General features: G+C 47.5%; 1 protein-coding gene across 1 annotated transcript in view; it reads right to left on the bottom strand.

Annotated features, from left to right (window-relative positions):
* Nucleotides 1–16,779, bottom strand: part of LOC138516409 (EF-hand calcium-binding domain-containing protein 6-like) — a 697,038-nt gene that overhangs the window by 550,584 nt on the left and 129,675 nt on the right. Inside the window, exons 3-4 of the mRNA XM_069631506.1 lie at nucleotides 12,243–12,352; nucleotides 4,985–5,085 (exon numbers count right to left, since the gene is read on the bottom strand). Coding sequence (XP_069487607.1) covers nucleotides 4,985–5,085; nucleotides 12,243–12,352 — 211 coding nt within the window. The remainder of the gene's footprint in view (nucleotides 1–4,984; nucleotides 5,086–12,242; nucleotides 12,353–16,779) is intronic.

Consider the following 16,779-nt stretch of genomic DNA (forward strand, 5'->3'; position numbering starts at 1 on the left):
ATAAAGCGTGCAACAGCCCTGAGCCATCAAGGCGCTGTCACAGCCGGTTATTCATATTTAACAGCAGCGTATGAACCTAGTGCATGATTGACATGCATACAGTTTACTCATAGACTATCTTTTTGAAAAAAAGCACAGAAGATTATGTGTTATGATAATATACGCACTGGGATTCCAAGGCGGTTTGGGAGTATTATAAGATAGAGATCGAGCAGTGTTGGGTGTGTAAGGGGCCCACAAGTGTGCTCTGGCATTGCTGGTAGGTATGTAGTCTTTAAATACCTACTGTGACTATTTATGGTACTAGAGGTAAATTCCTGAATTATAATTTCTGAAATATAAACCCAGAAGGTGGACTGATCCAAGAGTGCAGCGCGTGAGAGTTGGGTGCTGTTTTTAACAAAAAGTCAGGGGAGTGGGATGGACTGAATTCATGGAGTAAATATGTTATTTCTGGCCCTGGAGAGAAAGTAAACAATGTTTATGTTCTGGATGCCACAATAAGGCCGCCTCACTGCACTGAGGAGTTGGGATGGAATCCTTTAGGCTGCAAGCCATCAATGTAAGCAGCAGTGTGCCCAAAGGCGGCCCCTCAGCCAAGAACAGCCGGTTTTGTAGAAGGGATAAGTGTGTGACACTGATGACACATCCAGGTAACTTGAAGACACGTAGGGGTCCTTTTCCACTGAAGTGGAGAATAAAAGGGGAAAGCACAAAATCAGTGTATACTTTCCGTTTACGCTCCACCTCATTTTACTGCTGTCCTGAGGTGTAGGAGGGCAGCAACGCAGAGATGGCATCTCCACTTTACTTTCCACCTCCGTCCCAGGAGAGCAGTTTCTTTTACGCCTGCATGAGATTTCCATGCAGACGTACAACCAAAGAATTCCAATAGAACATGCCTCTCATTAGCACCTGCCAATGAGCAGGGGGATTCGGTTGAAATGCCTTATAAAACACTGTCTGCAAAGCGTATTGGCAGGCAGTGCTTTATTTCCCCCAAAGCGGAGAGTAAAAGTGACGAGTAAAGGCGATTTCATCTTCATTTACTCTTAGTTTTTACACTCCACTTTGGGAGTGTATGAAATGGCATCCACGGGACAGGCAACACATAAGTGCAAGTGTAGGTGGTCCCCTGCATGCAATTACCATTCAATTTACAATGACGCCCTAAAACCCTGGGGTGGCTTTCAGTGGAGAGTTTCCCTGCTGAGGACACATCCCTGAGGCTGATACTTGAGCAGTCATTGCGCCCTGCCAGCAAACCGATAGAGATTCCTGGGGTGTTGCGGAGACTGGGCCCCTCTTACATGGTTGCTGAGCTCCTCTGGGAATTTTCTGCATTTGAACCACCCTTTTGCAACTGCTTCCCTGAGCTGCTGGTGCCTAGTTAGGTGAACAGGTGCAGTAGGGGAACTAAAATATCTTTTGGAAAACAGTGCTGTTTAATGGAAAACCTACTCTTTGAACAGCACTGAACAGTCTTTAATCCGGCGTTTTAACTTGTCTTGTTAAACTTCCATATTTTTAAATAAGTAATCCAATGTTATCTGATAAGGTGGGACTCTAACTACTCAAAGACATCCTAAATAATATTCATAGATTACAAAAATGGTAGCAAGCGCCCCTCTCTAGAAATAACATGGCATGATAACCTGTTCAGTGGTTTTAACCACTTTGAGAGTTCTCAACCATCGCTTTTTGCTCACTGTACTTTTCACAAAGGAAGAAAACCCATTTGCATATCAGTCTTTGCCCCGCCCACAAGAGCAGTCCAGCACCGAAATGCCAGGCAAACCTCCTTTGGACAAGAGTAACAACAGTAAGCCCAGACACATGTTTCAGCCTTGTTTGGCCTCATCAGTGAGGTGGAGCTTGCCTCTCAGAGCACCGTAAGCAAGGGGTCCATGTCTGGGTTCCCCTAGGTCACGTATTGAGACCAACCCAGAGTTCCTTGCAAATGTATTTTTGTATTTTTGAATATTCATAAATTAAAAAATTGAGAATGCACTTTATTTTACATTTCTAGAGTAATGTTCCACCATGAATTAAGGTGGTGCACTATGGAGAGGTGAAGGTACAATTCCCGGGCATATCAAGCCTTCCCCCTCCCACCTCTATTACCCCTGAGTGCCTAAACGCCATTTCCGAGGGCCTGCAAACTTAGGGTGCTCTTCCAAAGTGATCTCAATCTCCATCAACGTATCACCTCCATGGCAACTGCTGCGTGGCGTAAACTACTAAATAATGTCAAACTCGTTCCCTGCAGATTTCCACTGCACTAAAACGCTCTTCTCCTCTCCCTGCAAGCAGAACCTGCTCTAACCAAGGACAACCTCCTCCCCACTTTAGCTGCTCCTATTCCCCCTAAAACTGCTCCTATCCCCGACTGTATACAAGTCTACGTTCGATGTAAATAATGTTCACAATATCGTCACTTCCTTCAAACTACTTCTCACCGGTTGTAAATCACCCCAGCACAGGATTAAGCCAAATTCTGCACTCTTCTTATATTTGTGATTCTTTTCGAAACATCATGCCCTGCTATAAACGAATACAAATATGTCCTTCAGCTGAAGTGTTCTAAAACATTACAGTTCGAGCCTTGTGTTTCTAGGGGGTATTTCCGGAGGACATGCAAAGGGCAGGGTGTGTAAAACATTGGGGTGCACATTTAGAGCCGGGGGTCCTTGAATTTAATGAAGCTGCTGAGAATGGAAGCAGGGTCAATAAGACACCATATCCCAAAAGCAGAGTCCAAAGTAGTGCAATGGCACTGCACAAGGACAGATGCCCATCAGTGTTCCAGGAGCAGTAGTCAGAACTGCAATCCACAGGCAAGTCAACATCCGTGGACACTGGCCCATGGCGTCCACTGCATTGGCCACGTGCATCCCGGACTCTTAGCCACATGCAAGTGGCATAGCTGGAAGGTCAGGGACTGAAGCCTCCTCTCAGATTCCCAGCATGCGGGTAGGAGTCAGTGATCACAGCACAGGAGGATCTGCTGGGGACACAAGAGCAAGCCACCAGCAGTGCTCCAGTCCACTGGGTGTTTAGAATTGCACAGTACCCCTTTGCCGAACAGTAAATAGTGTAATGTATTTGTATAGCAAAGGATAGCTCCCTCAGCGTTTACCAAGACTCTTTCATGACCAACTATGCCTAATATCAATGAGTGGAACCTTATTGTACCGCAATGACACGCTACCCTTTCTTGCTACATTGATCTTCTCAATGGGTTCCTTCCTGGCATGTCCATCTTCTTCAATCAGTGGAACCTTATTGCACCGCAATGACACGCTACCCTTCCTTGCTACATCCGTCTTCCCCAACAGGCTCCTTCCTCACATGTCCATCTCCTTGCCCGGCACCTTGTTAGTGAATTTAGGGGGTTACAAAGTGTAGAAACTATCATAACAATCCTACAGTCTAAAAATATATTTTTATTTTGTATTTGCCTTCTTTTGAGAGAGGGGAAGTGTGCGTCCACCGGAAACACTTTACGCAATTAGCTAAACAGTAGAGAGAACACCTGTAAAAGGTTGACTTTATATGGTTAAGGGCTAAAGAGTAGAGATGGCCAGGATAAGAGCTGTGAGAGGAGGAGGATTGGTGCATAGAACTGGGACGGTTCAGACTAATCGGCAGGTCACGGAGCAACTATTTAAAGGAGAGAAACAATATTGGCAGTGATATGCAATTAAAGATAAGCTAGCGCTGGGGTCGGGGAGGAGTATTGTGGCTCTTTGACTGCAGAGGAGCATTTTTCAGGCTGAGAAGAGAGGGTTTTAAGCTGATTTCAAATCTTGGACAGTGAGAATGTTCTTGATTTCTGGGGTAGGGTGTTTAAGTGAAAAGAGCACCAGCAGAGAGAAAGAGGTGAAGCGAGAGGCAGTGTGGTGAGCAAAGGGGGCAGATAGGATGACAAGTGCTTCTGAGAGAAGAATGCAAGGGGTGGGTTATCGTGCAATGGTGTTAGCCATAACAGATGAGGAGGAGGAGTTTGAAGAGGGGCAGTTAATACCGGGGCAGTGGCTGGGCGAGGAAGTGGAAGAGGGACGGGGAGGATGTAGAGGGTGTGAGTAGCAAAGTACAGTATTCTATAATGAGGAATAAAGGAGTAGAGTGGTAGGCTCATGAGTAGGCTTCCACTGTAGTAAGGATGAGTACACACAAGGGTAGAGAGTAGGGTTTTGGTGGCGGTATAAGTATAGCACGGGTGGATTTTCCAGATGTTTATGAGCTTCATCCTAGCCACTGTGGTATTTCAGATGATGAACTGCTGGAGTTTGTGGTCACTTTCAAAGAGGACCCTGAGGTTGATGCATACTTATGAGAGTAAAGTATATTCCATAATCTTCATCAGTCTCTGCCGCTACCTTTACTCTCCCTTGAGTAAAGGATGTGACTTTGTGTCAGTGTCAGGTCTATGCAAGCATCTTCTACAGTATTTATTGTATGCATGTTGTCTGTACCTCAAGGGATTCTTGTTTATGGTAGATGTGATCTACCCAAATGCTGCCTCTCTCAGGATGAATGGATGTCCTTGTTCCTTAGGGTACCAGGGCGGGGTCCTCATTCCCATATCATGAAACCCCTGTGACATCACTGGACTTCAAGCACTCACCTCAATTGCTCGTCAAAATAAAAAAAGTTTAGGTATGATTTTGGTTGACTATGATGCAGGATCCACCCCCGGAATGGTAAGGCGTGGGATCTGTAAGGATTACTTCAACATGAGCAGAAATGTCAGCTGCTCCTAGTCATAGTTTTCTCACTATAGATACATATGTAACAACAGCCATTCATTCCTGCTGATACTTTTTCATGTTTACTAAGTTGTGCCGTAAAACTTCATAGAATATTTGTTAAATGCGAACCCAGCCAACACATTGACTGCATCCACCTGGAAGCCCCCGGCTTTACAATGTCGATACCCTAAGAGCGGTTTCTTTTACCTTTGACACCATTATATCCATACCTGTTAGCCTGCGCTTTCCCTTCCGGGTCATTGTTTTTAAACAACTGCCTTAGGGCAAAATATCCACCAGACCGCATCTTTTCACGGAAAATGTACTCCAGCTGAAAGAAAACATAAGAATTTAGATGTGGTGAATGGCTACTTTGTGGATCAAGCTCTCTGTAACCGTGGCTTCTACGCGGACCACTAAACCCCCCCACCACCTGCCCTCATGCTATAGAACACATGGCCATGGTTAATATACATCCGTTCTAATATGGTCAGTTTGCAATCGATAGATAAGCAACAATTCTGTTGGGTTTTCCTTCAAAGAATCGGATCCCCATCGTGCATGTCCCAACACGGAAGTCTCGGACATCTGTGGAGGAGAGAGAGCACTTCCCACTTGACCATGCAATACATAGTGGGTCATTATAGGTTTGGCGGTGCAGTAATAATGCTGGTAAAAGGGCCAGTAAATCTGTTATTGCTGTGGGGGTCAAAAGAATGCTGTATTACCGGCACCAGTATTACCAGTGCCGATTATACGAGCAATCCTGGGACTTCATGGAATGGGGATTTACCTCCTTTTAAGCCGCCTATAGTATCCTGAAATTACCAGCGGGACATCGGCAAACCTATAATGACCCCCATAGACTCCTGAAACCCAACGCTTTGCAATGTACATGCACCCCGCTCCCCGGATCCGCCGCGATCGAATACAACCCACTGTTCGGACATCAAGCTCAGCCACATGCCGTACAGTTCAGGGAAGATCAGAGTTTGTGAGCCAGGTATGTGCTCTCTTCCTTTGCATGAGTACAGGGTGCTTTCTGTAGTCTCACAAGTGTGCCATTTGTGAACCTTGTGCCTTGCTCACAAAGGTCTATACTGTGACAAAATGAGATAAAGCACAAATCGGTGCCTGGAAAATTTCCGAAATTGACCAAAGCATATAAATCACAAAAAATCCATGTGCAAAACGCTCTGCAGATGTGCGTCACTCATAGACTCACTGCACATGTTGCGCATACGCGAAGTGTGCAAGAGTAAATTGCTCACCAGTACGCAGAGAACCATACCATTTTGCACTATGCTACTCTCTGGAACAGCGAGTACCAGTAAACCTCCCGTAAGTGATGATGGCCGATGGATGAAAAAAACAGGAAACAGAAAAGCAGATTAGCAGTGATATTGTTAATAATAATAATAATAATAGAGCTGTCAATTTAAGCTGCCAATTTAAAGCAGTACTTTAGACCTACAAGATGGCCCCACCTCTTCACTTGCTGATAGGTGCTGGTCCTTTTCTTTGTATGATTGCAGCAAACAAAAATCGAGCCCATAAGAAATCATTGGTGCACATACATTGTATTGGTTGTGCGGTGAATCCGGGTGGTGAAGCACCAAGCGCAGGAGCCTGAAAAGCAGGAGGGCAGGGCAGCAGCACACATTCAAATCCCCGTGGAGGTTGACTGCCTGATTGCAAAGAGTGTAGGCCTTGGTGAACCAAAGCTCACAGTTCCTTCAAAAGGCAGGATTTGGACCCGGTATCTCTATGCTATGGAGAGAGGCAGCCGCAGCGCACTCGCTTAAAAAGAGAATCCAGAATGTGGGGTCTAGCAGGTTAGCAGTGCGGCATGTCAGAGAAGTCGTGTGAGGTGAAATAGAGGCCCTGTTAGAAGCCTAAGGATGGCAATTGCAAAATGGAGGCCGGCTGTGGACATCCACCAAGGGCGAGCAACATTTGGAGCCAGATTAGTCGAGCAATACCCTCACGGAATACGGGCTGCAGCATCTCTGAAAGCGTCCCAGTAGTGACTCAGTCAGGTGAAATGAACACCATAGACCTGAATATCTATTGGTGCTGTCCGGGGAACCATTCACAGCGGATAGAACTCATAAGCTAGGCAAATGAGAGTGATTTCAGAGATCGACGGACGTTGTGGTGACACCATTTGCTTCTAGGATCAGTGGGGAGAGTGGAACAGAGCTGAGCCCCCCCAAACGCTGAACAGCCCAATCTTTTGCAGTTGACTCTAGGAGACATGAGCAAGTCGATGCAGAAGAGAAACAGAAGTTGGAAGATAATGAGGAAGACTCTCACGCCGGGATTCCAAGGCAAGATGTAGAACCTTCTCTTGATCCTTAAAGACACTGGAAGGCAATAGAGGGCAGAGGGATCAACAGGTACATGGTCTCGTCTCCATAAGTGACACGTGAGAGACAGAGCAGCAGTGAGCGCTATAAGGGGGTGAGGGGTTCAGCATGAACTGCAGGAGGTCTGAGGGCAAGAAAGTGCTGTAGCCAAGTGCCTCGGGAGACCAGACCATTCCAAACTGGTTTGACATGGAGCTTTGTCTAGTGAACGCCATGGAAAAGTAAAACTCGATTCTCAGCATCACTGCAGTAACATATCATTGTGTTCTTGTTCAGGTGTGGTGAGTTGTCACTTATGGCGTGTTTTATGGCACAAAAGCAAAAAACTACCCTGAGAGGATGTTTGTCTAATTGTGAGAGGTGAATATATAGTTATCTTTTCCAGTGTATAAATGATGTTTAGCTGGACATAACAGCAAAGGTCAGTGGTCGGGGATAAGCACTGAAAGAATAGAACCTGGGACGAGCCATGGTCTTCCCCACAGGAAGGGATTTCTAAGGAAGCAACTTAATGGGATGAGGTGTGGATCATAGAGCGCCTGAAGACACCCTGCGATGATGTACAATGTGTTGGGAATGGATGCCAAAGAATCCCTCTCCCACACAATATCCAATTCAGGTCTTGGTGTTGTATAGTTAAGTGTAGGGAAGAGCACATATTTCAATAACAGACCAAGAATGTGGGTGCCCTGCAAATCCCAAAATCCATTCCCTCAGTTCCCGTGTCTTGCACCCACCATAGGATACATCTAGCTAGTCCATTAAGCGCCCGCTGTAGTCCTGGGAAATATGACCAATGCAGGGGCTTTCAGCGCTCATCAGTGAAAGGCAGCTGATGAAGAGTGGGGCTACCCTTGTCCAAGGAGCACTACATTCAGGCTTAAACACGCTCACATAAGACAGTGTCCCAATGTATGGTATCTTATTGGTCTTTAATCAAATGGATTAGCTATGGCTGTGAGGAACAGAAGGGTGCAGCCTACCCCCTGCCAAATCCCTTATTTGTGAGATTTGCTTATTACAACTAAAGCTGGACTTGCACAAGGAGCGGGGGAGCCCGCTGAGCCCACCGAGTTGGTACAAATGTCAATAGTCAGAGAAAGACAAGCACACTGACCCCGTGGATGCACTGTTCTGGATTGGACAGGAAATGCAGCCAGCCGCTAATGTAATGCGCATGACATTGCAAAACATTCTTTCTTTTTCTAGCTACTTGTGCTATACCCTCTAGCTCTTACTTGTGGTGTGCTGCTTGCACATGCGGCATAATCCTGGTACCACCTCATATACAGTTCCTCTGGTTCACGTCAGCGCTAGTTCTGTTTGTGCCAATTCCACAAGTGCTACTGGGACCCTGGTGGGCCCCTGCAGGCTACGTTAGGCATCCTCCCGGGATCATCTCATCTCGGGAGGATAGCTCAGTGGAAACACGCCCGCCTTGGAAGGAGCAACACAGGTTCGATCCCCAGTCCACGCTTAGAAACCTCTGGGTATTAAGTGCCTTATAAATCACCAATTATAATCCTCCGGGACACTTTCCTCCATACCTTCCAATGGTGGACTTTCAAGCTTATAGGCCTCTTTCAGGGCTGTGGATGGTGGTTAGTTGGAGGTATTTAGTCTTTGTTGTTCTGTAGCTTTACTGAAGAATGATATATTTCATGGCACCAACTTTACATCTTTCACAGCCGTCATTGTGGTACGTTGCACCCTCATGCATGTATAGGGGGGGCGCATATACACCAGCGGCAGGTTGTTCGAGAAACGTGAATTGCATAGAAAAATGTGGTGTTCCCGTTGTAAGTCTGGAGTCATGTTCCATGCTTTCAGAAGACTGCGTCATTTGCCTTTCTTATGAAATGTACTTCCTGGTTCCACATGGCATCCCTGGAACGCCAAGTGTGGCATCTTGGAATGATTACATCAACCGAGCAACAGGGTATCCGGGTTACGCTCAAAAGAACATCATGGTGGCATGGGCAAGCAGCTGCTCGTTGACATGAGTGACTTCTTCAGAGCAAGCATGAAATGATCCACGTCACCACTGACCTAGGGCCAGGTCTGCCTGAACCGATGATGTCACCTTAGCTGTGTGGCAAAGTCTGCAAACAGTTTGCCGTAAAATGGCGGCTGCTGAATGTCCCTTCAATGCGGTAGGGACACACTCCGATGCCCTGGAAGGTAACAATTCCAATACAAGGTGACAGGAATTGGTTGTTAATGACCATCAGCACGTGCTGCCTACATGGGAGATTACGGAAATCCACTCCTATTATGTGCCGAGAAGCCAGCTTTCAGAGAGATGTGACTGCTGGTGGTATACAGGTCGTCTATAAGGTCTGACAAAAGTTCACACTTCCTCACAGTGTGTTTCACTTTGTTATCAATGCAGAAAACAGATTTGTTCATGTACTGTTGCCTTTGGCTTAACAATTCATTGATGTCCCTCAATGGGTGAAGTATATCAAAGGATCCCCATAGTGGATATGCGTCTGCTCTATAAGTGACTTTCAGCAAGAGGCCTTCTGATGTCGAGGAGAGATCGAAGGGCACTTGAGACGAAGCAGAAATTATGCTCCTGTCTTGCAGTCTTCGGTCCAGCTATGAGTGGATATCAGCCTCTTCCAGGATTTCAAGTCAGGCTTGCAGTCAAGCGCGGTCACTGTGAGCGCATGCAGCTTGCATTTCCACAAGATGATCGCTTTTGGTAGGTCATGGTGTACAACGAAATTAATCATTTAGTGTGTGGCACATCACATGCCGCGTGGGATGTTGCTGGTTGTGGGCAGTGAGTGAAGTAGTGTTCCTGGTCAATGCAGCACTTGGTACTTATGGTGTGGCAGTTGAAGCAGCGTCGAACGTTCAGACATTAAACTGTTGAAGAGGTAGATGAGTTGCTTGCGGTCTGTGATCACTTTGAGGGGATGAGCAATGAGACACGGGTGAAACTGCCGTTATCCCCACAGTATTGGTACCACTTCCCATTCTATCTGGGAGTAGCAATGCTCTATTTCTGCAGCCGTGCAACTGGCAGATGATATCTTTCCACAGATGTCTGGCAATCTGTGTGGGGGCTTCACCAAGACCCAGTGGCCTCAGGTACAAGATAGACTCCATTGACTCCTAGGGACAATGAATGCAATTGTGACATGCTCCATGATAGGAACTTTTGCAAACTTGAATGCTTGTTGTTGGGTACATGACCATGTCTAGGTGCCATGTGGGCTATATTGTATGCCCTCCAGGGTCCAAAGGTTGAGCAGCAATGCCCGTGGTAACGCTGTTGTAAAAGAGCTGGCCTGCATATCCCCCGTACCTAACCATACTCAATGGGTAGGCCTGGCCGACAAAACTGCCAAGAATACTGAGTCACCACAGGGCCAAGGGCGAGGAAGAAAGTATGCTTCGACATGGGGACATCCTTGCCAGAAGAAGTGATACACACAGATTAATGTGTGCTGAATAGCTTAGCCATTAAAGTCTCCCCCCTGATTCCTGTTGTTCTTCCATCTACTGATTCCTGCTTCTTTGACATTCCGCTGCGTGCCGGCCCCGCCTTAGATGCTGATGAGCTGCTATGGTGCATAGTTGCTATTGGAACTCTTTTGCTGTTCTTCAGCTGGTCATTTGTTTTTGCAGGACTTTGATCAGAACTATCCGCTGACTGTCTTCCCTGCTTTCCTCCTTCCTTGGTTCCCAATGGCTTTGGAGTCCTTTATCGAGGTGTTCCATTGTGTCTTTCCAGCTAGCGTTGATGGCCCCCCTTTTCTCAAATCTTCACGTATGTGTTATAATTTGGGGAAGATCAAAGGGAGCGCACTGCAAGTCTGGAACTCTTTCTCTCCTTTTCTGGTTACAGGTGCATCTCGCGGTCCTGATCCTGCCCACAGATGTTCCCACTGTCTTCCCATTGTTCATCAGGAATGCCCCAGCCAAATTTCGAAGTGTGTGTTTGTGATCTTCTCTCCTGTCCCTTATCAGGGTCTTCTCTCTGACCCTGCATGGCCCTATATAACAGTTATTAGTGAGAAGTCTCAAGGAAGTAATGTATGGAAAAATGCCCTGAACTCTTCCATATACATACAGCACGTGGATACAAAGTACAGACTTTTATGGCAAAGACATAGGACGCTTCTATGAAAAACAGAGGTGTTCCTGCTTTTCGCAGCCTTGTGCGAGGAGAGGCAAGGGTAGCAGGATACTACACTACTGAATACCTGGTAGACCCGTTCGAGGGTAGCCAACTTCTGAAATGAGGTCACAGGGCATCTCCCCATTCGGTTAAACCCATTAATGGACTGAGTTTATCCACTCAGGTCCAGTTATCTGGCAACTCAGCCAAGCTGGGAAAGTAACGTTACCAGGTGTGTGTGAGAAGCTGGACGCATATGGAATAGTGTAGACACTGAACATGCAACTCCTCTGACAATGACAGACAAGAACATTCTAGAAAATCCTTTTCCTGAGTCATCTCTAAACAGGGAACAGATATGCTGATAAGAGTGAGAGCCCTCCACTCATACTTTACAATGGTGGGGCGACTGCCCGGATTTCTGGGAGCTCGGTCTTGGCAACCATGGGAAAAGGTTCCGAGTAGGGAAGATTTTTCTCATTGCATTCTCGAGTAGCGGGATCAGCTCAGGGTCTTTTTTCATGGTTTCTCTTTTTTTTCACGTGGATTGATGGGAGACTCAGGAAAAAAGGATCGACTAGGCTGTGACTTTAATCTATAGTTGGGTCTATCCATAGCCGTAATGCTGAGGAATGCAGTGACTTCCATTTAACTCACCTGATGTAGGCTGTGCATACAGGCCATGGCACTATTCCTATATAATACATGGCAGCCTGCAACATCTGTATAAAAGCCTGGAAATGATGTTCTTATCACAGGCTAGTTGGGACCTCACCTTTTTCCCATCATGGGCTCGTTCCCTTTACTGATGTTGCCTTGTGCAGTGGTTCTCTCTGGCCAGACTATTGTATTTTATTTCTCTCCTTGTTATTACCAGGCCATTTTTCTGTAACTTTTTTAGTGCCGAGAGGCCTCTTGGGATGTATTTGTGTGCTCTATAAATACAATCAACATGAGCATAACGCACTCATCACTGTACATCCTTACCTCATCCACCTCAATCCTGACTTGTGTCCCGGGTCGCGATACGGTACTTGCCCTGCTGCTGGCAGCGCTTGTTCTGCTTTCACTGCGGCTCGCAATCTCAGCTCGCTGGCCTGGGTTTATAAAAAAAAATTCACGTGTTGAAGCATATGAGAAACGAAGAAAAGATACACATTTTCTTGTCTTAAGTTGAACTGTTATTAGGCCATCAGGGTGTTTTACTCTATGTAAATTTACCTTGAGCGCCACAGCCTGTCATCTATTTAAGTATTTAAGCAGAAATATCAACAGAGAATTCGGGAAATATGTATACATCAGATGTCTCAAAATAGCCAATAGGTTAGATACAAATGCAGTAAAGGTCAACACATCGCTGTATTAAATAGTTTTAAAAAAGAGGGTGCCGCGATCCCTTGATGGGAACTAGTTTCCAAGGTGACAATCTATTGATTATTGATCAGTCAATATAACATAACAGGCATATTTGTAAAGCGCATGTTCACACGCCCCCCAAAGGGCAGGTGGTGCTAATAACAGATGTTTATGGTTATCCAATTTATTGGTACTCATTTTATCAATCACCGAAGGATGAAGGGCTGAGTAGACCTGCCAGGATTCGAACTTGTGACCAGGAGGTCAAATACAGGTCCCTGTAGGGGATGCATTAGTACACTGAGCCACAGACCAGGCATATCCATATCTGTCTTCATGGAAGAACACTCAGGAGTCAATGCATAAAACAATTCTGTCTGCTTGAGCAAGCTCCAAAATGCACCAGATCCACAAAAGCAAAAGAGAGCACGTTTCTGTACAGGAAATTGAACAAACCTGTGCTATGAGTGAGTAACTAAGATTTCAATGTCAATGGTGCAGATGGCTGAGGGAATGTCACATGATAAAGAGGAGTGGCCAATGACATTTAATGCACATTTAGACCACAGCCACAAATTGGAGCATTACCGCCACATCCACTCTTCCTCGTCCCAGTACTTACCTCATGAGGCCCCTGCCTCCGACACAGGACCTTCTTTTATTTCTTTGAATTCCTATAACTCCTCCCCCATATCCACGTCACCCAGTTTAATTTTTCCTGCCTCCGGCAGGTTGGACTTTTTCCCAGCGCCAGGCAGCAGGGAACGACAATTGCTGGCCCCCTGGTGGGGCTGTGTGGCAGAGCCTTCCGCTCCTTCAGGTGCGGCGGTTCTCTCGGGCCTCGGTTGGGTGGGAATGCCTTGCCCAGTTTTTTGCGGGGTTATAGGCCAGCTCGAGGCATCATGGCCCGGGTCCTGCAGGGGCCAGACTGAGGTAAGGAGTGGAGGGCGTTGTGAATGTTTCTGCCTTGGTTCTCCTGTCAGTGGGGCTGAGCGTTCCCATGCGGATTACCGGCTCCTTTTGATAATATTTTCCTGATGTTGCTGCGGGGGCGGGTGGGCTCTGCCTCCGGTGGTGAAGGAGCGGCGTTACCCAAGGGGATTGATTGTTTGAATTTCCCTATCGGTTGAAGCTTTCTGGCCTATTTTTAAATGTATGGGTGGCAAGTTAGTGTTCTGTTTGTTGTCTGTGTCCGCCAAGGGTAAACATTCTGCAAAACGCAGCCATCTTGTCCTGCCCTCTTCTTCATCTTCCTCGTCACCTGAGTTGCGCAGGAAAAGAAAGAAGAAGGAAAAACGTTTTTCCTTGACCAGAAAGGAGTTGAAGAAGCTGCTAAAGCATCATGGAGGGTGTCACGGCCAATGTGCATGGACACAAGCACCGGTGCCTGTCTTCCTCTTCATCCTCATCTTCTGGCACTGAGTCATCAGCCTCTTCCTGTTTGTCATCGGCTGATGCAGAAGGGAAATATCTGCACAGGGAAGGAGTGAAGGGGGTGCTTTCTCAAATTTGGGACTGCACTGGGTTTCAGAGCCCCTGGTACTAGTGGAGGGGTCTGACCGTTCTATTCACCAGTATAGGCATACCTAGGATGGGGTTACCATTGGTATCTGATATCTGGGATAAAATCCTTCGGGAATGAAATGAAAACCCGATAAAATTGCAATGCCCCACTTTATGACCAAACTCTACCCATTAAAAGGGGGCGAAACTTTGCTATCATATCCAGTTGAGGTTGACAAAATCCTCATTGGACCACAGGGTTAATTCCAGCCTTAAGAAGGTTCATGCAGGGGCACATCTGGCCCTGGGGCATATATCTATAGTTCCTACAGAGCAGAAACTGTGCTAAGTGGGTTCTGAAAATTGAAAAAGGCTGTCGATGGGGGTTTTGATTGTGCCCCTTTGCTATCAGAGATGCAGAGACAGGTTGAGCTTTTGTCCAATCTGGCTTTTGATGGGGTGTGCGGCTCAGCCATGGCCATCGGGGCTGGTGTGTCTACCCGGAGGAATGTGCATCGGCAGGATTGGAAAACAGAAGGTTCCCATGCTGCCCTGAAACTTCCTTTTGATGGGTTCAAACTTTTTGGGGATTCACTTGAGGTTGAAGTGCTTAAAATGTTTAGGGCTGACAAGCAAGCCTGCTTCGACGACCAAGAAATCTCCCTCTGGTGCTGGTGCGGTGTCCAGCAGGTCTTTCCCTGGCTCCTCGTCTCAATCTTTTTGGAGATCAAGGGGAGGTCGGGGTCCTCCACACTCCTCACATACTGGTCCAGTACAGAAGTCCAGACGGTTGGACCGGTCGGTAGGCGGGTGGCTCTGGCAGTTTTTTCCCGTATGGGACCGGTGGTGCTCAGATTCCTGGGTTCTGGACACCATTCGGAGGACTTATCAAGTGGTTTTCCTGTCTCCACGTGTCCAGGTTTGCATGGTTCGGACTGTGGTTCCCAGATCACGGACCAAGAGGTTGGCCATGGAAACCGCTCTCTCCAAATTGTTGTTGAAGGCGTCCATCATGCCCGTTCCTCTCCCTGTTCTAGGTCAGGGATTCTACTCACGGGTGTTCCTGGTCCCCAAACCCTCAGGGAAGTGTCGCTTAATTCTGGACCTCAAGGCCCTGAACAGCTTCGTCTGGAAGGATCACTTCAAAATGGAGACTTTGCAGAACATTCTCCCAATGTTGTACAGGGGGGATTAGATGACATCTTTGGATCTCCAGGATGCATGTTACCATGTGGCTCTCTGCCCCTGGCACATGAAGTTCTTCCGTATGATCAGCCCCCAGAGTGTTTACCAAGCTAGTGGCTCCCCTGGTGGTGCGTTTGCACCTGAGGGGCATTCAGAGTTTTCCCTACCTGAATGATTGGTTGATCAAGGCGTCCCGCCGGCAGACAGTCATGGCTCATATCCAATTGGTCTGCCAGGCATTGCAGGACTGGGGGTTCCTGGTGTACTGGCAGAAGTCTCAGCTGGAGCCTTCTCAGGATCTAGTTTTCATCGGGGCGCAGATATGCACCAGGATGGGGAGGGTGTTCCTGTCCTAGGAGAGGGTCCATCACTTGCTGACTGTTCTGAGCAGGGTTCTCAGGAGGCAGTATGTCTCGGCTCACTGATTGCTCAAGTTGCTAGGGCACATGGCATCTTGCGTGTTTCTGGTTCCTTGGGCCTGTCTTCATTTACATCCTCTGGTGTCTTATCTTCTCTCCCACTTGCTCCCGACATCTCAAGCTTACAAGGCTTTAATTCCGGTGCCCCCATCGCTGAGGGGCTCCCTGATGTGGTGGTTGGGGGTTCCAAATCTCAAGGCAGGGGTATACCTGGGCCTTCCTCCTGTGACCTCTCTTACTACCGACACCATCAGAAGAGGTTGGGGGCAACATTGGGGGTCCTTTCAGCTCAAGGGTTGTGGGATCCGGAGGAGAGCCATCGATCATCCATTTGGAGAAAGTTGTGTGCCATTCTCTGGGCTCTGGTGTACTTCAAGGTGTTTCTGGAAGGCTGGGCGGTTTTGGTCCTAACGGACAATACGACGGCCTTGGCACATGTCAACCGCCAAGGGGGTTCTGGATGCTACTTGAATTTTCAGGCTGCTTAGATAGTTTCTGGGGGGAATCATATCTGGTGTCCCTGGTGGCCTCACATGTCATGGGGGTGGATAGTGTTCGAGCGGATCTTCTCAGCTGCCGGTTTCCCTCCTCTGCGGAACTGGTTCTATCGGACCAGGTCTTTGCAGAGATCTGTGTCAGATTCGGGACCCCTGTTCTAGATCTGTTTGCATCTCCAGCCTTGGCAAAGGTTCCCCTCTTCTGCTCTCGGTTTCAGGTTGATGGAGCTTGAGGGGTGGACGCCCTCTCGGTGCAGTCGCCTTGGGGTCTCCTTTATGCTTTTCCACCTCTTCCCCTTCTGCCCTGGGTGGTACAGTGCATCAGAGTGTCCAGGGCAACTGTGTTGTTGGTAGCTCTGTTCTGGCCCCACCGGAGTTGGTTCCCCTCTCTGTTGGAGCTTCAGTCCCAGGAACCTTGGCTGGTTCCGAAGTGGCTGTGTCCCCGTCAGGCGGGTCTGGGGTTGGGAGTCTGATGGATTCAATGGGCAGTGTGGCTATTGCATGGTCTAGGTTGATGTCTCAGGGGTTTTCAGGTCCTGTGGTCGAGTCTATCATGAATGCTCA

This window comes from Ambystoma mexicanum, chromosome 6q (genome assembly GCF_040938575.1).
Source record: "Ambystoma mexicanum isolate Mex_15411 chromosome 6q, UKY_AmexF1_1, whole genome shotgun sequence".
NCBI classification, from domain to species: Eukaryota; Metazoa; Chordata; class Amphibia; order Caudata; family Ambystomatidae; genus Ambystoma; species Ambystoma mexicanum.